The sequence below is a fragment of the Sminthopsis crassicaudata genome, chromosome 4 (assembly GCF_048593235.1).
Source record: "Sminthopsis crassicaudata isolate SCR6 chromosome 4, ASM4859323v1, whole genome shotgun sequence".
In the NCBI taxonomy this organism is placed as follows: Eukaryota; Metazoa; Chordata; class Mammalia; order Dasyuromorphia; family Dasyuridae; genus Sminthopsis; species Sminthopsis crassicaudata.
In genome coordinates, this window is record NC_133620.1 from 408,236,950 (window position 1) to 408,263,324 (window position 26,375).

The window sequence follows — 26,375 nt, forward strand, 5'->3', positions numbered from 1 at the left end:
TGACGAAATGCAGTCCCCACTTAAGTTATCTTACATTTTAATAAGACAAGAATATACCCAAATGCAGAAATATGAAGTAAAAAACAAAACAAAACCACGTAGTTTGGGAGAGAGGTCAGGGGTCAGGAAAGCTTTCCCTAAGATTCGTCTAAACAAGGTAGTTAGTCTTCCCGTCCCCACTGAGTATGGGCTCCTAGAATCAGGAGCTGCTTTTTTTTTTTCCTTCTTTTTTGCTTAATAAATACTTCTTAAGTTAAATCGTGCTGCTTTTCTCTTTTTTTTTTCCCTGAGGCTGTGGTTAAGTGACTTGCCCAGGGTCACACAGCTAGGAAATGTTAAGTTAAAGACCAAATTTGAACTCGGGTCCTCCTGAATTCAGGGCTGGTGCTCTATGCACTGCGTCACCTAGCCCCTCTTTTCTCCATTTTAAAAATGGCTAGTGCACTAAGCGATTTCTTAAAACCCCAACTCACCTTGCAGATCCTGTAGTGCAATGGAGTGGATCTTGCAAACCAAGAAAATCATTAAGAAATGGGAGGTTATATCTGGGATTGTTTGTTGTTTTGGGGGAGGGGAAAGGAGAGAAAAATCTGGAATACAAGGTTTTGCAAAGGACAATGTTGAAAACTATCTTTGCATATATTTGGGGGGGGGAAATAGGAGATTAAAGGCTTATAGAGTACTCAGAAATCTCATGCCTTTGTATTATGAATATTTTCCGAAGGACACACACACATACACACAAAATGAAACTGACTACATCTTGACAGGAAACGTGACATCTCTAAATCAGCAGCTGTCTATGTGAATTCCAACAATCGACTACTTAAGAAAAATCATAAAAACATTAAGAAAGAATTGAAGGGATTAGGACAACAAATGTCCTAATGTATTAAATGTGGGAATGTAGTGAACCACAATGGCTCTATCTCGTGATTCACTTATAGGTCTAGTCCAATTTCTGTCTATGAGAAAACTTACTCAATTGTAAGAAGAGTGAGAAAACCTCATTTTTTTTTGAACCTAGCTGGGCTTGAGAAGCTGGATCACCCTACCTGCTGCTTAGAGACCCTTAACTAGGGACATACTGATCAGAAACTCAACCAGCTCTAAAGACACCCGCATGGAGTGTTCTCTCAGTTGTACATCTCAAGCAACCTATATATCTTATCTGATAACTGGCCCCACACTGGTCAATCATTTACTGTTTCCATGTTCCTTTGATTGTTCACAGACTGATTTCAAGGAATTGTACCATTCAGTCTTCTCCTCCCAAATTGGAACATCTCTAATTTTTCTTCTGTTAGAAATTAAAGAAGAATCTTAATTTCTGACCAAAAGCGGGCTCTGCTCTTGAAGAAGAGGGAGCCCTGAGCACAGAAGAGGGAGCAGCTTTATACTTATCAGCTTGGTGCAGTTCCCACCCTTCAGAGATCAGATAAGTCCCTTCCCTTCCAGGTGACAATCTTTCTGATAGACCCACTATATGTTTCTCCCTAAATGTATAAACAGGCTTCCCCTCCCCCATCACATCCCATGTTTAAAAATGGTATGTTGTTTGATAATTAGCCTATTAAACAGGTACAATAGTGATTTGGTCAAGTCAGGTCATTGACCCCAACTAGTTTGGATTGGATTGGCTATTAAGTTTGTTGTTTTCTCAAAACCACAAGACTCTGACTGAATCCACCTGTGCTTTTCTAGCACCCCAATTCCTTGTTTGCTGAAGGCTTTTGAGAAATTGAAACTTAATTGTTCTGTGGAATCTTAACCTCTCACATTCTGAAAACCTCTTGGTCACTGGTATCTACTATCCTACATTACCTTGAAGCAGTGGAATCCCAACTTTTCAATATTTCTCATGTATCTAATTAATAATTAAGTACCTAAGGTATCCTGGTGAATTCTGTCCTTTAAATTAATTGACCTTGTTTTCCCTTGTATTCAGGGTCCAGGCTTAAGCTGACAGTCTGGACCTTGTTTGTTGGGCAGTTGCTATTCACTGCTTAATAAACTGATATTAGAAGATTGAATCTTTGTTTTCTCAGTTATTTCATCTTTCACCCACCACAGATATAACAAGCAATAGTATTCCCTGCTGGAATGTAAGCTTGCAAGCAGGTGCAGTTTCATTTTTGTCTTTATATCTACTAGTGACTAACCTTCATCCAGCAGTGCTTTATAAGTACTTAGTTAAAACATTTCCAATCTGACCTATTTTGAATGGCTTATGGCAGTATAATTCTTACACAAAATCCTATACCCTACTTTTATTATACTGTAGAGTTTACGTTGGGCTCTCAAAGCCCATTCCTTCCAACAGCTATGCCCTACAATGTGCTACGTTGTCCTACTATGTTGGAAACATTTCAGGTATGGTCTAGTGATGATAAAGTATTAATTAAGTTTGGAGATGTTCTTAATCATCTTGGCCTCAGCCTTAATATTGTATCCTCTACAGAGCCCACGACCCAGCTAGTTTGGTTTATTTGCTCTTCCTCAAATGCAACATTATAACTACCATCTCTGCTTTTCAAGGACTCTTCCATGCCTGAAATGCTCTCCCTCTCAACCTCTGACTATATACACAGAGCTAGAGGAAGACAAAAAACTATGTGCATAAAACTAGACTTGAATGTATCCACCTCAAATTTACATTACATAACCTCAACTGGGCCCTTCCTATAGCAAGGCAATTCTATGCTATGCCATATGAGAGTAATAATGACAAATATTTATCTAGTCCTTTAAAGGCTGTAACCTATATTAAGAATCTCAGAACCTCAGAGTTGGAAGGACCTGTACATGATTAAGAATGTTCCCAATATAGATTTATCCATTCTTGAGGATCTAGTAAGGGAAGACCAAGCTTTCTTTTCATTATAGACAGTCCATTCCACTTTCTCATTTTAAATCTCAGAATATAAATGACAAATAGGTACTGTGCATTTCATCATTCCCCAGTGGCCAAAAGAACCTAATTGATTCACTCCCCTATTTCCAACAACACTCCCTTCCCTTCCCAGTTGAGGAATTTGCCTCATCTCTCGCTGTGAAATAGAGGCCAAGTTCCTACAGCTTTTTTTCTTCTCTCATTTTACATCCCCCAGAGGTTTTAACTTACTATGTCATTTACTTCTCTCTTCCTTAAAGGGGTTTCCTTCCTCCTTGAAAGGTAAACTCTGTATACCCTCTTAGTCTAATCACATCCTGTCATTAATTAATAAAACATTAATAAATACTTTTGTATGTTCATTCTTCCCATTTTGCCCTGTGTAATATTTACTTGGGAAGATGTCAACTCCCCCTCCCCATAACTTTAAGCTCCTTGAGGATGGCAAATTTTTAAATATTTATTACCAATTTCAAAAATGATTCCTTAGAGCATTGGTTAATAAAAGACCCTTAGGCCCACAAAAAGTCCTCAAATAAAGCTCTGCTAACCTACTGATCAAATGCTGAAAAGCACTTATTATCTGAAAAGATGACTTCTAGAGGAGAACAAGGGAACAGGGAGGTAGAGTTCTTGGTTGCTCAAAGGGGAATGGAAAAATGGTGAAATAATATAGTTTTTAGAGACTTTCCAGTTGGGAGGAGAGAAGGGGGGGTTATGCCGTGTTAATACCTATTCCTCAGAAAGATAATTTTGGTAATTGTGTGGAGAACGGATTGGATAAAGAAGAGCTTGGAAAGAAGATCAGTTAGAAAAGCTATTATAAGAGACCAAGTTAGCAGTGATGAGCTTCTAAAGTGAGGTTTTACCAGTATACTGGAGATAAGTATATGCATGCAAGAGACGTGGATTTAGAAAATAGGACTGTAAGCAAATGGGAAGAGGGAAGACTCAAAAGATGAGTTTTTTAAGGGTAAAATATTGGGAGAATTGTGGTGTTCTTGGAAATAGGGACATTCGGGGGGGATAGGTAAAAATGATTTTGATTTGGGATATATTGAGTTTGACATATTGATAAGACAAGTTCACAGGCCCTAGCTAAGCATTCCTGGACTATATAGTTTATTTCTTATTTTTCTCCCAAGTATGTATGAATATATACATAAATGGCCAATGAATTCCTTGGAGAGGCTATTGAAAACTGCTTCTCAACAATTAGAAACATGGGCTTAAACTTCACAGAAAAGGAAATGAAACCCTCTCCAATTCCATACTACAGATTACCTCAGAATCAAACCCCATCTTTCCTCCTCTGCTCCAATCTCAGATGATGAGGTGAATCTTTTTGCAAAGTCCAAGACCTCTAGAAGTACTTCTACTCCATCCCCTATTGTCTTCTCTCATAGCTGCTTCTTTTAGCATTACCTTTTACTTGAATTTTTTGAATTGGTAGATATCCTTTTCTGTTATACTATAATATATTCAAATCTCTTTCCATCATTAAAAAGCCTTCATTTGACCTAACTTCCTTAAAGTTATCACCTTTATATGTATATTATAGCCAAACTCCTAAAAGAACCCATCTTATGCTGCTTGCCTCCATTTTGAGTCCCATCCCTACTTCTCAAACCCTGATAAGGCTTTCCTTTCTACCACTTCAAACTTCTTTCAAAATCACCAACAATCTCTTTATTGCTAAATTCAATATCTAGCACTCACTTTATCCCCTACCATCATTTAAAAAATTTTGTTCCTTCCCCAAGTTTCTGAGGCTTTCCTATCTTGGTTTTCCTTTGCTGTTGGACATCCGACTCTTCCTAATCTTTAGAGGATGCCCATTTTCCCTTCTCTGTACCATCTCCCTGAATGAACACTAGGACTCTATCCTAGATTCTCTCTCTCTCTCTGTCTCTCTCTGTCTCTCTCTCTCCTCTCTGTCTCTCTCTGTCTCTGTCTCTGTCTCTCTCTCCTCTCTCTCCTCTCTCTCCTCTCTCTCTCTCTCTCTCTCTCTCTCTCTCTCTCTCTCTCTCTCTCTCTCTCTCTCTCTCTCTCTCTCTCCCCCCTCTTCATTGTCTTGGTGATCTTACCAGCCTAAGGATTCAACTATTATCTCTATGAAGAGTACTCCCAAATCTATACATCTAACTCTTCACTCTTTGCCGAGGTCATTTGATATCAGGATGTTGGACATTTTCACCTGAATTCCACAGACTTCTCTTTTATATTCAACATATTTAAAGAGCACTTGTTTTCCTCCTCTCCCCTATAAACCTTTTCATACTTCAGCCAAGGATATCCCAACCATTGCAGTCATCGCTGTGTTCACATCCTAGTTTTCCTCAGTAATTCACTCTCCCCCTTCTCCAAACATATCCAATCAATTACAAAAAGCTTGGCATCTTTGTCTTGGAAGTCTTGGTCCTGAATGAAATCCTTCACTTCCACCTCCATCTCTACAGACCCTCTACTTTACTTCAAAAGAAGGCCAGAAGTCTTTTTTGAGGAATAGCAAAAAGTCAACTTTGGCTGGCCAACAGAGCTAAAGGAGAGGAATAAGTCTAGAAAAGTACTTGAAGCAGAATGAGAAGGGCTGTTCTCGAAGTTTGTACTTGATTCTGGAGCCTGAAAAAGGAATGACATGGTCAGAGATGTGATTTAGGGAAATCATTTTGGCAGTTTGCAGAGATGAACTAGAGTGGAAAAGAGACTTGAAGGAGGAAGGCCAATTCAGAGACTACTGAAATAGTCTAGTAATAGGAGCCTGGACTACAGTAGAGAGAAGTGAATGGGAGAGACAGACAGACAGAAGAAATACTGACAAAACTTGGCAGGTAACAAGCTCTGTGGGGTTCTGAGGAGTGAGGTGTGGAGTGTGATTAGTGCTTAGAATTGAAGTGACTGGAAGGATAATAGTGTCCTCAATTGAAAAAGAGAAATTTGGTGGTTGAAATGGGTCTGGGGAAAAGATGAGATCTGTTTTGGGTATGTTGAGATTCAGGTGCTGACAGGACATCCAATTCCAGGGCAGTAGAAAGAATATTAATGTTATGTTTTAGAGCCCATTTAGTTACCCCAACTGAAATGCAAGACAATTCAAACACATTCAATTCACACTTTTATTAATTAAATTCATGAGGTAAAATTTAAAACTATTATAAATATTGTAATGTTTTATTTTACCTTAATTTTATAGCACACTAAAGAAAATGCAAAACTATCTAAATTAAAGCATTTTCTCCCTTTTAAATAGATCTGTAACTCTGAAGAACTATAAAAATATCATGAAAGCCATATTACATGTTAAAAAAAAATACCACTAGCAAGCCTTCACCAACTTAACAAATCTGCCATTAGAAAAAAAGAAAGCTCTGATACATTATACAGTTAATTCTGAAAAAAAAATATAGTTGAAAATTAATATCTAGATGTTAACAAGAATACTTATCAGTCTATTAAAACTAGAATTTTAAATCACAATTAAATAGTTTAAAATGACTTTTAAATGTACATCTTGAATGGAAAAGAAGTTACTTGATGATGTCATTAGTCTGTCCACTCTTTACATCCCCCAAATATAGAATACACTTAATAGGTGGGAATGTTAAAATAAAAAATTTGTTATCAATATACATAATTGAATCGTCTTTGTATGATCAATACTTCTAGGAAAACAAAGTCCTTTTATGTCAGCCATTAATAAGGAAATAGGAAAAAAAAGACAATCATGCGAATAGAGAAAAATACCGTGTTATATTTTACACTTAAGTCATTCAAGTGACTTATTTTTAAAGTTTGAAGTAGGAACTTCCAATTACGATTTAACTTAATTTCTTTCAAAGAGTAATTTCTAAATAGCTATTACATTGGAGGCTTACTGTAATGTAGTTTTCAGAATTAATGTTATGAGACTTTGGTCTTTCTGGGAACTAAAAATTCTTGGATGAGGTTCAAGACAGATCCATTTTACACATGATACCACAATACTATACTAGTCATGTTATAATAAGTCTTTAATATATTTTGAAAAATCAAATTTCCACCTTTCCAGCCTCTTTAATAAAGTTTACTAGAAAAAGGTAGTACTGTAAATTATTTCTGTCATTGAACATATGTTCCATAGAAATAATCTTCACATGTGATATTGATAACTTTTATAAAAACTCAAGTTTTTTTTAGTGTTATAATTCTTAGTGTTGGAGCTTTGTCACTCTAACAAATCCTAAATATGTGTGTGTGTGTGTGTGTGTGTGTGTGTGTGTGTGTGTATTTTTAAAAATTGAAAGGTAATCACCTCGTAATATTTTTAGAAAAAAGGATTATGGAAACAAAGCAAAGACAACTATAAAGGCTTAAAAAATTCAATAAGCTACAGTGGATTTGTTATTCAGCAACAAAAGTCCATTTTTAAAAAATTACACCCATGATTCTTCCCCGTCAGAGAATGAATCTATAGTCTTTAGAAAACTCAAAGCACAAGAAGGCAAGATGTATTTAGAGTTCAGCAGAAGCATCACCAATGCAACTAAAAACAAAAAACCTAAAACCAACAATTTGTAGTTTTTACACACTCATGGTTAAAAAAATTAATGTCACATTTAACTTCTATAATTTGAGAATAATTCATTTTACAAGTTAAACAATGATTGTAAACTTTGTTTATAAGACATATTAGATGGGGAAAATGTATCACATTTCTAAAACTACTGCTTAGCTTTTCAGAACACACAATATTAAAAGTTAATATACAAATGCTGTAAGGCTTTAAGCAAGCTCAAAGTCTAGATAATAATTACATTTCTAGGAATATAGTTAGATGGCTGATTTCAACAAGGCAATTTCTATTATCAAATAAGTTACCTACAAGTATAAAAAATTTCTTGCGATAGAAAGAATGTATATAATATTTTAAATGTTGGTATATTTATATCTAGATCTTTCTGAGCTAAACTAAGAAAGCTGAAACAAAATAAGTTCTGCAATTTCCTCTGGCTTCATGAGTAAGATACATTGAATGCAATCCAAAAAATATTTCACTAACACAAATTTTAAAATCATATTCAAATCATATTCAGGCCTACTGCCTATGACAAATAGTTCAGCTTAAGAATCAATGAGTGGCAAATGAATAAGATATAATTAGATGATTTTAAGGGTCCCTTCCACTATTAAAATACTATTATTTTATTTCTTGTTTTTGAACAGTTGGATTGTACCTTAAAGAATTGCTAAGTGCAACTTTGGCTCTGAATTTAAGGGTATTTTAAAAATCCCATTTGTGGCTTTGTCACCTCTTCTAGTAAGTTCTTTACACTAACAGTGGTGATCATTAATAGCATTGGCACATAATGTACTCAGCTGACTGAGAGCAGTCTACTTTTCAGGATGGCTCAAGAGGTGTAAAGATTATCAGGAACTGATTGTTGTTTTCCAAAAAAACTCAGTCATTTATGTCAAAAAAAAAAATGCTACCAGTTTCTTTTCAGTTACATTGGTCTATTTTTATAGGAAACCCAAATGAGAAGAAATATGGCACAAGAACAAGGCTATATCACTATAGCTTATTTATAAGAGTCATAGTGCCAAGGAGAAAATGTTAAATTTTCACCCAAATATTCAAAAAGGAAAAAAAAGAAATCTATAGTATAGCAGAGTCCAGCTACTCTATTTATTTTGAGATGTAATTTCAATTAGTAATAAGAAAAAACTTCTCCAGTGTTTTACGTTTTTGAACTACACTTAAACCTCCTTTGTGGCCTTAAAAATTAATGAAATTTTCTTGGTTAATAAAAAAATCTATTTATCTATTTTACCCTGATGCCTATGGCCAAAATATATCTAGCAACAATTTTCTTGATTTATATTAGTCATAAAAATAAAGACTATATTGTATTTTTTATAGACAATTTCTATTAGAAAACAATAGTTTAATGAAAACAATACAATGTTTCATATATGAGTGAATTGGTCTAGAGACAGGAGCATACAGTACTTGAAAACATACTGTGTCACACCATGACTAGGTTCTTTGCCTCACTGACACAATTTGAAGTTTATAACTTTTGGTTTTTATATCTTAGGAATTTTTGACTTGAAAAAAATTACTTTTTTGCTGTGTAAAGTCAGTAGGCTGTCCAATGAAAGATTAAGAATCTCTTCTTTTGGCCTGGATGATGTAGCCTTTTGATTTGATAATTCCTCTGCTTTTAACAATGACTGAATACCGAAGTACCCACAGGGGAACCCACTCATTTGCTCGGATGTCTGGGAGGCTCTCCTGAAGAGCTTCTTGGAAACTTGCTTCAGAAAGCAATTCTAGGGAGAGAAATCATCACATGAGATCAATAATGATGTTTAAGCCCTTCCATCAAAAACATACACAAGCAGCAAAGACTTAAAATCTAAAATAAAAGTGAGTAAAGTTATGTCATCATAATGTCTATGATATTTATCAGAAACTTCTCATACAGAAATTCTTATGAAATACACATTATTGCTCTGGGCTGAAAGATCAAGATACAACTGACTATCAGAGATACCAATTTAAATGTGAAGTACCTAGTTCAGAAAGGAACATGTTATTAATCAATTAAGTGCACAGTAAGCACCTCAAATCTGTGCCAATCACTGTTAACTCTTAGCTATATTAAGAATGTAAAAGGTTCAGGCATTTTACATTTATATAGGGCTTTCTATATTTTCATACTCATCACCATATTTAATCAACATGATAATCCTGAGGTAAAAAAGCTAAGGGAAATCCAACATCATGCCATCAGAGTGGAGGAGCCAAGATGCAAACCTGGCTTCTTCTCAGTGTATCACTAATGTCACTATATCATAGTGATTCCTATGACTTTTCTACTCAATCACTGACAAATCTTTGTAAAAAAAGGAGTTATCCTAACTAAAGAGACTGGAAACTTGCAATCAAAGGCCATTGGGAAAAACCTTATCTACCAGAGAAAAGAAAAAACATTGTAGCAAATCATCCATAGAAGAAAATTACTAATTCTGAGAGGGTTTGGATCATTTTGAAATACAGGAAAGAATCAGGGTGAAAGGATGCTACTCCCCCACCAGATAGGGCTATAATCTTATAAAAACAGATCACTACAATAGAATGTGAAATAAAATGAAAATAGACACTATCTGTCCACATTTGCCCAGGACCCTCAAATTAGTTATTTCTTCACAGTCAGACTTGGGTTTTCTAAATAAATGTGGCAGGAGGTATGGTGGCCCAACCTGAGACTGGGGCTAGATGCAATCATTCTTTCTGGCCTAAGGAACCTCTGGCAAATTCACCCACTCTCACTCTTGTTTTCCCATCTATGAAATGGGTTTAATTCCATCCATCTCCCAGGGATGTGGTGAAGAACATCATCCACAGATTTCTGAAAGTGATCTTAGAGATCTAGTTCAACTTCTTATTTTACAGATGAGGAAAATGAGAACCAAAGAGGACTTACTCAAGGTCATACAGAACTGGATTTGAATTCAGATCCTCTGATTTCAAGGCCAACAAGCTTTCCACTAGTTTATGCTGACTCTCTAGATTTTGTAATTTCTTAAGTGCTTTATAAATATCAAATGCGATTGTTATTGCAAATAATTAGCAGTCGCATGATTAATTTAAAAATCACCTACTTGACTCAAGTTTACATTTTGTTTTTTTGTATTTTCTTTTAAAGCAGAGAGGCCTTTCTAAAGTTGGGCTTTACTTATAATCATGAGCTTGTATTTTCCTGAAAACATGACCAATTAATGACAAAAGCAGTAAAAAAATTCACTGTGGGTAATTAAGATTATTCTACAAGAATAAAGGTTCCAGACCAAAATGGTCTTTTGGGCCTTTTAATTTACTTTCCATATGGCTCACAACAATATAGTACACCCTCATTGAAATGAATCTCAAGACTCTAAAGACCATATTGTTTAGTAAGTTTATGAAATAATTATCTAGGGTCTCTTTCCCCAGAAGCTGTGATGTTATAAATATGGGAACTAAGCAAAATTATTTCAATCAAAGAGCTTATACTATTCATTAACCTAAGTGCTTCATTAACTCCTCAGGAATGACTAAAATAACTGACTTTGGCATTCATGTTAAGAGAAGAATTTCTCCACAATGGGTCAAAGTTTATTATGGATTTTTTTAAAGCAGTGCACCCAGAACTGACCTAGACAAAGTTCTCTAACTAAAGGTTTAGTATCAAAGCTATTAAGCTAAGTTCGTGAATGGTAATGACAGACAACACATTTATTCATTCAGACACAAATTAAACATTTATGTGCAAAGCATTATTCTAGCATACTGAGGGAGATGAAAAGATAAATAAGATATGTAATATTTTTCTCTAAAATGTAATATTCTCTGGGAGCAGCCTTCATTTCAGTAGAGTAATCACCACAAATGCAGCCAGGGATTAATGTCCAAATCCTATATTGTCTCCTTAGTTTTCTTCTAGTCCAGATCCTTTATTATCTCCTTCCTGGGGTTGGGCAGCTTTCTGGAGAGCCTTTCAGTCTGGCTTTGGTTCGAGAGCTTGAGCTCCTGCCTGCCGTCTCTGGCTTCTGAATCTCCCCAACTGAATCCTGGCTAAGGCTCCTAGCTTATATATTCTCTCTTAAAGGTGTGAATCTTGTAGAACTATAGTAAGTACTAAATACATGTACTGAACTAGAGAACTGTTAAGCACCATGCTAAATTAGATAACTATTGTCTCTATTAATTCCACTGACTTAGCACCTTGTTTCAAGTTCTGGCCCAAAACAAAGGTACCCAAGAGAATATTGTACACAGCAACAAGATTATATGATGATCAACTGCAATGGACTTGGCTTTTTTCAACAATGAGATGATTCAAGACAATTCTAATAGATTTGTGATGGAAAGTGCCATCCTCATCTAGGAAAAAACCTATGGAGACTGAATATGGACCAAAGCTTAGTATTTTCACCTTTTTTGTTGCTGTTTTCTTGTTCTTTTTTCTTTTTCTTGTGTCCCCCAGCCCCTTTTGATTTGACTTTTCTTGTGCAACATGAAAAACACAGAAATATTTAACTAAATAGGATTGCTTACTGTCTAGGGATGAGGGGAGGGATAGAAGAAGGGAGAAAAGTTTGGAACACAAGGATTTGCAAAGGTGAATGTTGAAGACTGTTTTTGCATGTATTTTGAAAAATAAAAAACTATTATAAAAAAATAAAATTTTCTTTGTTATGATTTAAAAAAAAATAAGGTATCACATAAAACAATCAACATTTTTTCCATATATTTGTTCACATACTTGTGTACATATTAAATACCTCTACATACATACATACACACACAAATGCCTACTCAAAAGAGTGATAGAAATTCTTCTAAGTATTTATTTTACCATAATAATGGAGTGGTAATTTAATCTAAATGTCAGAGAAAAATGTCACAGAAAAGCAAAGTACCAGCAAAAGCAGTGTTTGTTATTATTTGTATTATATTGAAAGGTCAACTTATTAAGTCTGATAAAACCTCTATAAAAATAACTCTCTAATAAACTACCTTTGCTTCCTTTAGAATTAAGTTTCCAATTTAGAGAAATAAGTATTAATATTTCTACACTAGCTGTTCTTTTCTTTTCTGGCTCATTTTATAGATGAAGAAAATGAGACAAATAGGATTAAGTGACATGCCAAATATAGGCATGAGATAGATGTGAACTTAGGTTTTCCTGACTCCAGGCCTAGTATTCTATCCACTGTATTCAATAGAAATAAATAGATCTATATCTGTTTTGTGTTTATGTATACTGATTCTACTCATATAATATATATATGTATGTATCTTCAGATAGAGCTTTCTTCCTAAAAGGGGACACTTTGATGTTTTTCTATGTATTCCCTATTCTAGCAGTGTCTGGCATATAACAAGCACTTAATAAGTGCTTATTGAGTGATAATAATAAATATCATTTAATCTCAGAATATTATCCATAAGTATATTTAAAATTGATGAAATTAAATCCAATCATCACTCTCTTATACAGGAAGCTTGGGCTAACTTTTTTTGTTAAATGTATAATCATTTACAACATTTTCATATTAGTTATATTGTGAAAGAAAAATCTGAACAAAAGAGAAAAACTATAAGAAAGAAGGCAAATAAATAATAAAGGTGAAAATAAAATGCTTTGATCTGTATTCAGTCATCATAGCTCTTTTCTTGAATGCAGATATCATTTTCCATTTAAGTTAACTTGTAAACATTAATAAAACATTTATTCCCTTTTCCCACTTCCTTACAATAGTCCCTTTGAGTGCAAAGGGGATTTTTCTTAATTTGACTAATAACTGGTCTCATCAGTGATTTCACCAAAGTGGGCATATGTTCCATAATTGCAATTGGCAGTCCCTCTTCTTCTCTATATTTTTTGCCCTCATTGCTCCATAAATCCTCATTTCTCTTACATGATAGACCCATCTTCTCTTTTCTTGTATAAAAGGTTATATCATTTTTCAATATAGTTTTTCTGTGGTAACATGCTATAGAGACTCCTTATGCCTAAACCATGCTCTTTTATTACTTATAATTGTCATGAAGATCCTTGGGGTTTTAAACATTTCCACAAAGTTTTCTTGTTGAATGAATGAAATGGAAGGAAAAAAAAATTTACTAATTGCATAATATGTGCCACTTAGGGTGTTCTACACTTGAGGATACAAACACTGTCTCTCAAAGGAACACATAAAAGAATAATATTGATATACAACTATGAGAATATTCCAGGTTTTAGCTTCTTGTAACAAACATTTGAAAGCTATGCTATATGTTCTTATTCTAACTGCTAATCAAATTAATTTGCTTCATGTTGCCAACATTTTAAAAAAGGTGGATTATTTTCTTTCATTATCAGAATACCTTGATTGAAATGATATTTCAGATCAATAACTATAAAAATCTAATAATTCCAAGCAGAGAAGAGTGTGCAGTTACACATTACTCAAAATGATAGGTCATAAGTATTAAGTTTTCAATTGCTTAGTGATTAAATTGCAAGTACTTTCCCCAGATTACTCAGATATCCTGACACTTTCTTTAATAAGGCAGCACCTTGGTTCTCTGAAAATAATTGTTGCATTAAGTTAAACAAACATAATACTTTTCCAATTTTTGCATATATCAACAGATCAGACTTTTAGACTCTGCTCTACTTCTTTTCTTTCTGCTTATCCAGAAAGAAATGTGAGACTTTCTGAGAACAAGATTCAAAGGTACTTGAATTTTGAATTCACTCAGATAACCATTTCAGATCCCAGAGTTTCTTATCTATCACAGCACATGGTTAAAACCTAACAGGCTTTTTTGTATAGCTAAGAGATATTTTTGCCTATCTTTATAAATAGAAATACCAGGCTCACCTTTAGGATCATTATGCGTTAATAGTTGGATGTCAAACTCCTTAGCAAATGCTGTTAAATCAGGTGGCATCACACAGCAGGAGGCAAGATTAACTTGGTTACTATTTGGCTTTACCTACAAGTGAAAAGAATTTTCACTTAACTAAGATTTTCAAGACCAATCTTGAATTCTTAGAAATGTATAAGTTCCTGCTTTTAAACAAAACACTTTTCTAAGCACAGTTCCAATCAAGCTTTATTCAGAACCTAGTTCAAGGACACATGCATGTGTCACTGCTACACATAAGAAAAATATATACATTACAAGGAAATCAAAACTCAATTGACAGGCACATTCAGTTTTTAAGGGAATTTTAAAGTTGTTTTATAAGCAAAGAACAGTTTTGTTACAGAATTTTATCATGAAATTCAGAGGTCACCACCACTATCTATGATTCACTGTAGAAGAATGTCACAGTAGCAAAAGAAGGAAGGAAGAACAATGATCAGGTTTTTCCAAAATTACTTAAAAATTTCACAAAAATTTATAAGTGATGCTGCAGAAAAATAAAAGGAATGACACTACTGTATTTTTCTACTGCTATAGTTACAACAAGGTCATTCTTCCACTTTGGGAGCTACTAAAGAAATTATTTCAACACTAAGTTTTCAAATGATGAAATTATGAATATATTCACTAGCCTATGTCAATGATAACTAAGTTAGGGTAAATGGCTAAGATAAGAAAAATGTTAAATATCCAATGCTAAAAATGCCTACTATAAGACTCACTTAACAGAATGCTGCATTTGCTTTAAAATATACAATATTCTAGTCTTAAAGACTAAGAGCAAAGCAAGGGGGAACATTTTAGGGAAGGAAGAGGATCAAATCCATAGAATCATATAAGGTGAGAGCTGGAAGGCACTGAAAAATCATCCAATCCTGGGGGAGCTGACACCTGGCAAATGAAGTGGCTTTCCAAGGTCACCCAGGCAGGAAGCAACAAAGCCACCATTTGAACTGAGGTCCTCTGCCTCTCAATTCAATCTTTCCATTGCACAACATGCACTATTTTGGTGATGGACACTTCCAGTGCTTGGGGCTCCCTGAGTCACAATAAGATTAAAATGCTTGAAAGGGGAAAGGATAGAGGTAAATAAGGGAGTAAAAATAGATGTGAGAGATAAAAACAAAACCTCTCTCTCCAACTCACATTTGCAGTAAAAGGATAATTCTATTAAGTAAGAATTTTAATAAATAATGCTATCAACAAAATTTTATTAAGGATATTCCCCCATTCTGGCAGACCAGTCTGATGTAACCCATACATAAAGGATACAATGTTTTGACCAGATAAGTAGCAAAGAACCAGTATCTTCTCATCTTTCTATGAATGTTTCAATGTACATTTAAAAATATTTTAATTTATTCAACTGAGGTTAATAACAAAATAATAATCCCTAATATTAATCAGAAATGCAAAGTTACTTTATTAAATTTCCCTTTTATATCTTAAAACTCTTACACTCAGAAAAATCTATAGATACTGAGTTCTATACTATGGGTAAAGGCAAAGACCTTAAAATCCTGTTTTCTAACAGTATTAATTTTTTACCTGTGCCCATTGGTACAGCTGCTCCAACTGGGCTTTGTCCAGGTCAGAGGTCCCTATGGCCACAACCTTTTTGTTCTGAACCAAGTTCTCTAGTTCTTCCCAATAAGGCTGCAGATGCTCCAAAGCAAGATTAACTCCATCTTCAACAGGGGGTGAAGCAATGATCACAGAATCCAGCTGAGCAATTCCCAGAGCAGAGCATGCTGACAGGAGAGCAGACAGAGCAGAATATTCAGACAGTTCTGGACCACACATTTGAAAGATGCATTTCCAATACTCTTGAAGCAGCTCCCAGGATCCTGTCCACACTCCAGGCCAGCTTCTGATCCAATTGTCTGTCTCTCCCCACACCCCTTCTTTTAATTTATCTCCTGTCTTGTTTTGTCTAGCAGACAAGTGACTATTCCTTCCTCCCTGTACTTCCAGAGCACAAAGTCTTATGTGAGGCCTCTAACTGTGAACAGTGTGGCCCCTTTCTTCTGCGCCTGAGACTCCTGCTGGGAAGTCTCCATTTCTTCACTGCTCTTGCTGTAAAGGTAGAAAGGAAAAAAAATCTACCTACGCCATGCTACCTCAAGTATATGCCTCTAAAGTTTCCTGGTTAATATTTTTAGATCCTTCCTTATCTAAAATTAAGACTCTGGTAAATGAATTTGCATTCTTGTACATTTATAGAAACAAGTAATTGACTTTCATAAAGCATAAGCATTTATCAGTATCAGCATGTTTTTAAACATGACTGCTCATTTTAAAGATGGAAAGTTATAAATGATTTATTTCAGTTGTCAACAACAATACTTTTCCATTAGTTACAGGAAAAAAAATACATAACATTATATACCTAATACTAAAGTGACTACAGAGCTGCAAGGAGACGTTGTGGAAAACATTAGACAGGGTAAACTATAATTTTGTGCTATTTCTCAGATAACAATAAAATTAATAAAACACTACTAAAAATGATAACCTGGGTTCTAACACATTCAACAATGTACTTAGTTTAAGGCAAAGACTACTTTTAATGTACCAAAATAATCACCTATTATCAACCTTATATATTAGAATGACTCATACATCTTGTGTCTGAAATTTAAAGGAGTCTTTAAAACAGAAAATGATTTCTCATAAGATTAGTCTACTTTCTCTGATACCAACTAGTGACAATTTATAAGACTATATTAATATAAATTCCAATATTAAGGAAAAAAGCAGTCAGTTCTTGCTTACCCATTTCAACTGCACTTCTCATTGATGAAGAGTTTGATCCTACAATAAACAGTTTTGCTGGGCACCAAATAAAAACAAAACAAGTTGGTAAGTATTAACTTTTCAATGCTAAATATACATATATATATATATATACACAATACATTTTAAAGTACTCAAGAATTCTTCTGTTCTCACTTTTATCTGTTGAATTTAGCTCTCTAATTATAAAGTTTATGTCTATAACAATTCCTTAATGATATGCCATATTAGCAGAAATGTACTCATCAAAAAAGTATATTAATTGGAACAAGACAGATTAAGTAAACAGTTCAGATCATGAAACTTAAAAGAGTTTATTTGACAAGAATAGGAGATCCACAAGTTTCTATCAGTATGAATCTTTCTCATCAAACAAAATCTCAAGAAAATATTTCCTCTCCTTCTAAGAGAAGAACAGAAGAAAGGGAACCTGGCAGTCTGCCAAAGTGTTAATGTCCCCTTAGGTAAGAATGAGAATCGTTCCTGACCTACAGTCACCATCAGTGCCTTATGCCAGCCCAGGATAAAGAACTTGTTCACTCTTTGGGAAAGTCAGACAACTGGGTTTTCTTTTGTACTGGCCAAAAGAGGCTTTATTTACTGAAATACATGCAATTTTATTGACCACAAAATACCAGTATGTCATGGAGATAAATACTTTCTGGCCTCAAAAATAAATGCATTAATTTTTTTTTTAATAAAATGTTCCTTGTATATATTTTTTTTTTTTTTGGTATGCAGCTAAAGAGACTGCCTATCTTGCCTGTCCTATGATTCTGACCTTTAATGACCCATTCTCAGGAGTGAATACCCATAACCTCTCTAGGGAAGAAAATAGGAGGGGCAGCACCAATGCTGGACTGGCACCCATCAAATAAGTACAAAACATTCTCAAGCCTGTATAAACTTGATTATCTTGCACTCATTGTATTATTTTCTATTTCAATTATGTAGAAAAGCATTTTGAAATTGACTTTCAGTTTAGTTAAAAACAGGGAAGTTTGCTTATATGTTAGCCAGGAAAGAAGAAGCCTAGTCAGGTTTATTTGGAATTTAAGATTAAACTAGTAGTAATAAAGAAAAAAATAAATCCTTTGGAGGCAATGGTTTTTATTTTATGTAAAATGGCCACTATTTTCAGCCTACAAGATCCATTTCTTCAATAATATGCTCTACTTTAAGTAAATCTGATATGCAAAAATGTAAATTTATATAAGTGATCTATGGAGAAAAGAGAAAAAGAAGGAAAGAAAGGCAAGTGCTAGCCACCTTGTTATTAGATTTTATCCATTTCATTCTCCTTTGGGAACTTGTTACATCCAGGTTCCAGGTTCTTTAACATCCTCAAATCTCTTCCTTTCTATTAATCTTTAATCAGGTATAGGCCTTTCTAAATATGAAAAGGCTGAATGCTTTGCCCAACACTTAACCCAAGTATTCCTTCAAGTTACCATCCTAAAAGGAGGTTCTATCTACTGGCACCAATTCTCTCAAAAATGGTTAATGCAATATTCTCAAATTTTTTTCATATATTTGTCTCATTTCCCTAATTAGATTGTAAACTCTTTGATGGCAGAGATTATGTATACTCTTAATGTGCCTAACAACATTATATACAAATTAGACATCTGACATTTGATTAAAAAATTAAATGAATGAGGATTCACTACAAGATTATTTTAAATAATGACTAACTCTTCCATATTTGAAGTATTCAGTTTATTATAATTCAACTCATACAACTTTCCAAGAACATATTACTACATGCTCAGCCTTCTTCTCATGACCCTATCAGAATCTTTTCCCTTTTCAGGATTGTTATCTGAAAGAGTTAAGAGGAAATGAATATGATGAGCATCTAAGAGTCAAGCACAAGGGCTAATAATTAGAGAGAATTTACTAACCTAGGCCTGCTCAGACTGGATCCTGGAATTCTTACATTTTATTAAACTGGGAGCTTCACTTCTTGGCTGAGCATTCATAAGGATAATCAATGCTGACTCCAACTTACTTGTCCAGCCCGGTCACCTGACTTTCCTACAAACATTTTATCTGTTTCAGTGAAACCCAATGTTTAATCTCATTTCCCGTTCTCTCAGACATCGGCATATCCTATCTGTCACTAATCCTCTCTTCAGAGGCCCAGTTTAGGGGCTACAAAATTTTCCTTGAGCTTCTGCCTCTCATCTCCCAAAGCTGGGAAGCTATGCTCACTTCCTCAATTGCATCATGTTGGATTATGTTGCAGACTCAACCATCCAGCTAGACTATAAGCTCCCTAAGGAACTGTCACTTCCCATCTTTGTAGCACACTGCACACAGTAGGTACTTAATAAGTGTTCAATTGAAGCAATAGAGCATGTACAAAAAGGATGCTCACTGTATTACAATCCTATATAATATAGCTACAACAATGATGTAATGAGAATGTCTCTAAGGGGAGGAATTTTCAACCAAAGCTCTCCTTTCCACAGCACCAGCAGCCTTACTGCTTTCCTTGCCTTGCCACTGTGGCTTTTTGGAAGCAAGAAGGGACTTTTGCAGCAGATGCTTCCATGTTAACAGCGAAAAGCAGAAAAATGAAAAGAGAAGAACCTATATTAAGTAGAAGTCTATTCATCCTTCATGTAATTGCCAGAGGAACATTCCTAACCCATAGGTCTCCTTTGGCATTCCACAGCTCAGAAAGCTTCAGTGGCTCTCTATTGCCTGGTGAGTAAAATCCCAGAGACCTCTGCTTGCATCTGAAAACTCTTCACAACCTGGCAGTTCAATTTCCCTTTAACTCTGACTTTGGGATTTCCTCCCAATGAAGGAAACTCCCTCTACCAATGTAGCTTGCACCTGTTCTCCTTTAAGAACTGAGAAGCTAAGAGTTTTGGCTCAGGACTGCAGAGCTAGGAGGGGTCAGGGGTGGATTCGAACCGAGATTTTCCTGGCTTTGAGGACGTTCTCTCCACTATGCCATTCTGTCACTGTCAGGGCAGAGGGACAAAAGTTCTGTTTGGTAAAAAAAAAAAAAAGGCAGCTGCAATCAAGAGAAGCTTCCTTAACTATGTGTTCCCTTCATCAATGGGTCTAGAGAGCAAGGAAGCATTGCTGTAAAAGTCTCCCCCCCCCCCCAAGTTGTCCTCTACCTGACTGCCTCTGTGACTTTCCTTAAGGCCAGGTCTGATATCAAGCTACTCTCCTACACAATCACTCCTGTGGCCACCAGGATGAACTAACAGCTCTTCTACTTGGCTTTTAAAAACTTTCACAGAGTGGCTCAAAGCTATCTTTGCAGCTTCATCCTAAACTATTAGTCTCCTATTCATCCCCTGGGGTCCATTCAAAGGACCTGCTCCCTGTTTCTCAGATACCATCCTCTATCTCCTCTGTGCCTTTGTCCAGATCATCTTCCATGCTCCTTCAACCCCAGCCCCTCAGAGAATCATCTAAGACAAACTTCAAGTCCCCAGTACCCTTCTCTGGCCCCCAGATCACCCTGCATTTATTCTGTATATACAGACAGCTACAAGTCTCCTCCAATACAATAGTCCTTTGATACCAGAGATTGGTTCATTTTGGGGCTTTGCATTTCCAGTTTCTGGGCCCGAGGGTACAGAGTAGGCATTCAATAAATGATTATTGTGTTGTGCCACAGTCTCCTCTAACTGTCCTGCCTCAGTTTCCTTGAATTGTCCTGCCTCAATTTCCTTGAATTGTTCTGCCTCAATCCCTTGGTTGCAACCACCCTTTTCTGCTCATTAGAACTGAGATAATTAGGGCTATGAGATCTGGCATTCCAAAAGATAAAACTCCAGATGTCCTATCTCAGGTACCTAATTGGTTTCTCTAAGTCCCAGACTTCCTGGCTCTAGTTGGACACCTCCTAAGTCCACCCAATTTGTCTGAATTTATGGTCCTATCCCCAACTTGTCAGAACTGGATTGACCGTCTCTTCTTAGAGATTCCTGTTCATTAGAGTTTGGACTCCACTACCCACCTCCTGACTCTGTCTATCTACTGGAGCTTAGAGCCATATATAGAGAACTCACATTTGCTGCTGGATGCTTTGGACATTAGCCCTGGGGGCAACATGCCCCCAGCACAATCTCTCCCTCTTAAATAAAATATTAAAAACTCTCTAATCTCTATTTTGCCTCAGTTTCTCTCACATTTGAATAATTTTAATTCATGAATTAAAGGACAGTTTACCTGTCCAAACTGTAGATAGATGGGTAAGAGATAAAGCCAGAAGAGTAGATTCCTAACAAATCAATTAAAAAGTATTTATAAAGCATATATTACCAGATGTATTTAAATATATCTGTTAAGTCACTTCACTTCTCTGTACCTCAGTTTTCTCAAATGAGGAGGTTATACTTAATACCTACAAGATCGCCAATTCCAAATCTATGTAAGGTGCATCTGTCAGTGCATAAAAACCCCATCCCCAAATCCTGAATGGAATTCTTATTCCCCAATAGTATCCCAACAAGGATAGGAAGAGCGGATACATCTCCTCTAAAAAGGGAACAATGAGGTTTCTATTTTACTCTTTTACTTCTTCTGCTCCAACTTCTGCTTACCTAATTATCTAGTGCCAAGGACATGAAGAAGCACCATAAAAAAATTATAGAACTGAGATTCATCCCTATGACTGTATAGAGCATCCCATACTTTAGTTTCACATGTGATACCTGACTGATATACAATTGATTTTTTAAGCTTTGAATAATTAGATTTATTCCATTTCTACCTACTATTGCACAACTTCTCCATTCACTTGAATCATCCACAGGTGTGGACTGAGTCACATTCTACTAAGGAAGCAGTATAGGTTCATTCTGCTCCTGACAAAGATCTGGATACTACATTCATTGTATAAATAACACTGGATTTTAAAGACTGAACTTTACCAGAAACTTTCATTTCTTCTCTTTCATCAGGATTTATCTTTTCTACTGCATGAGCTACAGTACATTCCAAGACATCTGGCAGCTCCTATAATAAAGAGATAAGGTTTAAGAGTAGAGTACGTAAGATAATTATTAGTGAGTAATTATGTTTTTCTCCTTAATTTGTTATTGTTCAGTCATCTCAACTCTTTATAACTCCTTTGGGGCTTTTTTGGCAAAGATACTGGAATGGTCTCCAGCTCATTTTACAGAAGTGGAACAAACAGGGTTAAGTGACTTGCCCAGGGTCACACAGCTAGTAAGGGTCTGAAGTTACATTTCAACTCAGATTTTCCTGACTCCAAGCCTGGGACTCTATCCACTGTGCCTCCTAGTTGCCCTTTCCTTCTTAAAGCTAACTGCTTTTGAATCAAGGCAACCATAAGCAAATATTATATCAGAATATAATGAAAACAATGGAAAATTTTGCTAAAGAGTAATACTTGCCTAAAAAAAAACCATAAGCAAAAAAATAGTACTTCAAAAATTAAAAAAAAAAGAGAAACTTTTAAACAAATTTATTAGTAGTAGTATTATTATTTTCATCATATAACTGATAAAAAGTTCTATTGTGCCTCCAATACTACTCCACAAAATTTCATATTAAACTATAATTATAAAAGAATTCCAATGAAATTTAAATTTTATGAGATGACAGTAATAAATGGTTGGTAAATATGGATTTAATATACTTAATTTACACTTGTAATATTTCTTCTCTGAAGATTTCTTGCATGGAGACTTTTTGCAAATCATCATAGAATTATCAAATTTCAAAGTTCGAAAGCATCTCTAAAGGCATCTGGTTTAGCCTGTTAACTAGTAAAGTAGAGCATTGCACAACATACTTGCAAAGGCTGGGCTGGAAGGGAAATGGAGTCTACCACTCTGCAAGGTCCCCCACTTCCCTTTTAGATAGAAAGTTGTTTTTTTCCCCCCAAATCAAAATTAGCCTTTACAATTTCTAACTTTCCTCTTAGTTCTACCTTCTAAAACCAAGAAAACCCAATGTGATTCTTCTCTTACACCAATACCAATCTTTCAAATACTCAGACAGCCACCAAGTCGTTTCCCTTCCAGACCAAGCATCCCCAGTTCCTTCAACTGACTTCTACATGTTATTGAGGTTCTTTGCTAACCTGCCTGCTCTCTCTCAGATGCACTCCAGATCATCAGTGCTCCTCCCAAAATAAGATACCCAGAGTGAACCTGAACTTCAAGATAGGGCCCATTCAAAGTCTTGTCTTTCCTAGGATGGCCTAAGATTTAGATCCACCTTACAGATTGAACAGAAAACAGATTTTTTTAAACGATTTTTAAAAAACGATTAATAGTGTTTAATTAATGGCATAACTAGGAGTAATCAGTAGAAATATATGCAGTTACTGATAAATCCTTCTGGCTCACGGTCCATTCATTTCCTCCTCTATACCTATTATAATTTCTGGCTGTGGTCGGTAAACTAGCACAATGTTTAAAAATGACGATATAAAGAATATTCCAAGTCTTAATGCCATTTTAGATTTGAAAAACTTAAAATTGGAATACCATCTAAACCAATATCTACAAATATTTACATTAAAAAACACATTAAATATAAAAATTATGACATCTTCATCACTTTCTCTCTCTGACTGTCTCTCTCTTGTCATTTTAAACATTTCCACCAAAAGTTAGCTTATGGACCATTAGTTATTCAAAGATCTCAATTTCTGTGTCGCAATTTCTGAGACACAAAAGTGTCATGTTATAGTATTTAGGAGAAGCTGCCTCAGGGCCAAGAATACTTTGATTCAAGAACCACCTTTGACTGATGTGACTCTGCTCCAGAAAATGCTTTAAAACTATCAGCTGTAGAGCAGATGCCAACCTGCATTCATAGGGAAGGTTTCCTTACTTAATAATTCTCTATGGCAAATAAATTGCAGTTACATTCTCCTCTCCTATATGTATAAATACACATAAATGCATGCATATGTATATGTATAAATATGTATATATATACATATATATATACATTTTATATTAAATAAAACTATCATTAGATCATTAAAATTTTATTAGGGACAGTTCTATTTTGACGTTAGTGCTAGTAGAATGTTTCTTTTGATCAGTTGTTCTTTTGATCCCTGGTAATTCAATGAAAACAAATCTCCATTTATCAATTGGAATTTTTATGTTAGTCCATTATGTCTTGCTCACAAAAATGAAGACTTTTTCTGGAAAAGACATAATTAACTTTATGCTTATTTCTCTACTGATATGAACAATTCCAGCACTAATATTCAATTACTTACATATATTTAAACTTTAAAGAAAATCATCATTTCACTTACACGAACTAAATCAGGGCTGATTTGGGAGCTCCATTCATTCAGGGTTTTCTGAATACAATCTCGTAGCTGAAAAATAATAATTATAATTATTATTCCATATTTAAATAAAGAGATAAATCAGCTATCAGACAGTCCAATATTATGTCTCGGAACAGGCCTTACAAGCTCTGACTTCAAGACCTGACAGCCACATCCTGACTGTGTAAGGTTAGTGCCCCAGATAATTATTGAAAACCACTGTCTGAACAATAGTCTCTTGTCCACAAATAGTTTCTGTCCCTAATCTGGACAGAAAAAGAACAAGCTAATTAATAAAAATGATTAATAAAAAGCAATCACAAGTTCAGAGCTGGGGGCAGCTAGGTGCAGCCTTGAATTCAGGAGGACCCAAGTTCAAATCTGAACTCAGACACTTAACATTTCCTAACTGTGTGACCCTGGGCAAGTCACTTAACCGCAAGTGCCTCAGCAAAAAAAAAAAAAAAAAGTTCAGGCTTCATGTTATCCAAAGGGTCAAATCTATACCTATTTTCCATTTTAGAGCTGAAGTTGAGGCCATTTTATTTTTAAAAATTAAACAGTACCAGTTAAAATATCTAAAATTTGTAAGTTCATTCAATATATAAAGGCATTCAAGCAGAATACCGTTTTAAAGGGCAATGTCTTAAACACTTCAAAATTATATAATCTTAGAACTAGAAGAAGAAAACTTAGTTAAATCATGCCTTTCTGGTTTGGTAGAGAAATATCTAAAATGCAAGAATCAGTTTGAATAATATCTAGTAATTAGTATGAGTTATTCACTGAGAATTGGGAAAGCATCTCAAGCAATTATTGAACAGCCATAACAAAAATCACAGACTCCTATGTAATGTTCCTACTGCTGCCCCAAAATAGATATAACAAGCAAGAAAAATAATGGATTTCAAATTCCCCAAGGGCGATGACAACGTCCTGTTCATTTCTGTAATCTGCCCAATGACTTCTAGCATGGTGATTAGAATATAGAAGGCTTGAACAACTGTTATGAGTAATTAGATTCAAGGTTCAGAATTAGAAACATCCTTTCTGCTAGGAATAGGACAGCATGGACCATGGGCTTCTTCTCTCATTATCTGGACTGAGATTGCATATGACCAAAATCTTGGTTTCTATTACACAACTTCCTAATGTTTTACAAAAAGAGGTTTATTTATTATCAATTTTAAAAAACAAATATAATTTATTGGTTTGTCAACCACTATACTTTTTGGAGAGAGATATATATGCTCATCTGTAGATATTCTTTGTGGACCATGATGCAGTAAAAAAGTGTATGGGTGTTCAATTCTTTTGTGGCCTTGTGCCTCTATTTTCTCATTTGCAAATAAAGAGAATGGATTAAATGATGTATAAGGTTCCTCTTCCAATTCTAAATCCATGAACTTATAATAAAAATTCATGAGATACATACATGATTTTTCTGGAGAGTACTGATTATGCTAGGAACTGTGTTATAACATGAGCTAAAACAGGTAAAACCTAGTCCCTGTTCAAAACGGAGCTCCCAGACTAATGAAACTGCAGAGCTAAAAGTCTCCAACCTTTCCATGAAGAGCACTTCCACTGGTGGAGGTCCAAGTCATTTGGATTTTCCTTGTAAGTTTTTTCAGGTGAGGAGGGTAGTGAGTTATATGTCCATTATCTAAGGACCTACCTGGCTAAATTCAGGTAGGCTTAGCATAGAGAAAGCTGGCCGCAGGTAAAGTTCCACGCCCCCCCCCAAAATAACATAAAAAACATGTCTGTTAAATGTGGAAATTGAATCAGGGATCTTTTGAAGTATAAATTAATGGTATGCTTTAACTGATCAAATTCCATTTCAACAAAAAAAAATAGATAAAAAAGATTTCAAAGTCCTACATATTCATGGTCCACTTATTTCATATAATATTTGATAAAATTCAACTTTAGTAAAG

General features: G+C 35.0%; 1 protein-coding gene across 1 annotated transcript; it reads right to left on the reverse strand.

Moving 5' to 3' along the window:
- Positions 1–5,995: 5,995 nt before the first annotated feature.
- Positions 5,996–24,480, reverse strand: LOC141539658 (glutamate--cysteine ligase regulatory subunit-like). The gene is made up of 6 exons (XM_074262728.1): positions 24,418–24,480; positions 22,043–22,127; positions 17,118–17,174; positions 15,891–16,093; positions 14,294–14,408; positions 5,996–9,205 (listed from the first exon to the last, which is right to left on the reverse strand). Exons 2-6 carry the CDS (start codon positions 22,053–22,055, stop codon positions 9,036–9,038), a joined length of 558 nt encoding a protein of 185 aa, XP_074118829.1. The 5' UTR covers positions 22,056–22,127; positions 24,418–24,480; the 3' UTR covers positions 5,996–9,035.
- Between the last annotated feature and the right edge of the window lie 1,895 nt (positions 24,481–26,375).

What these genes read in the sequence shown, in the direction of transcription:
- LOC141539658 (XM_074262728.1), bottom strand. An exon ending in AGCTGTACCAATGGGCACAG is followed by an intron (nt 14,409 to 15,890) that starts GTAAAAAATTAA and finishes TTTCACTTGTAG; the next exon opens with GTAAAGCCAAATAGTAACCA. An exon ending in AACGCATAATGATCCTAAAG is followed by an intron (nt 9,206 to 14,293) that starts GTGAGCCTGGTA and finishes TTCTCTCCCTAG; the next exon opens with AATTGCTTTCTGAAGCAAGT.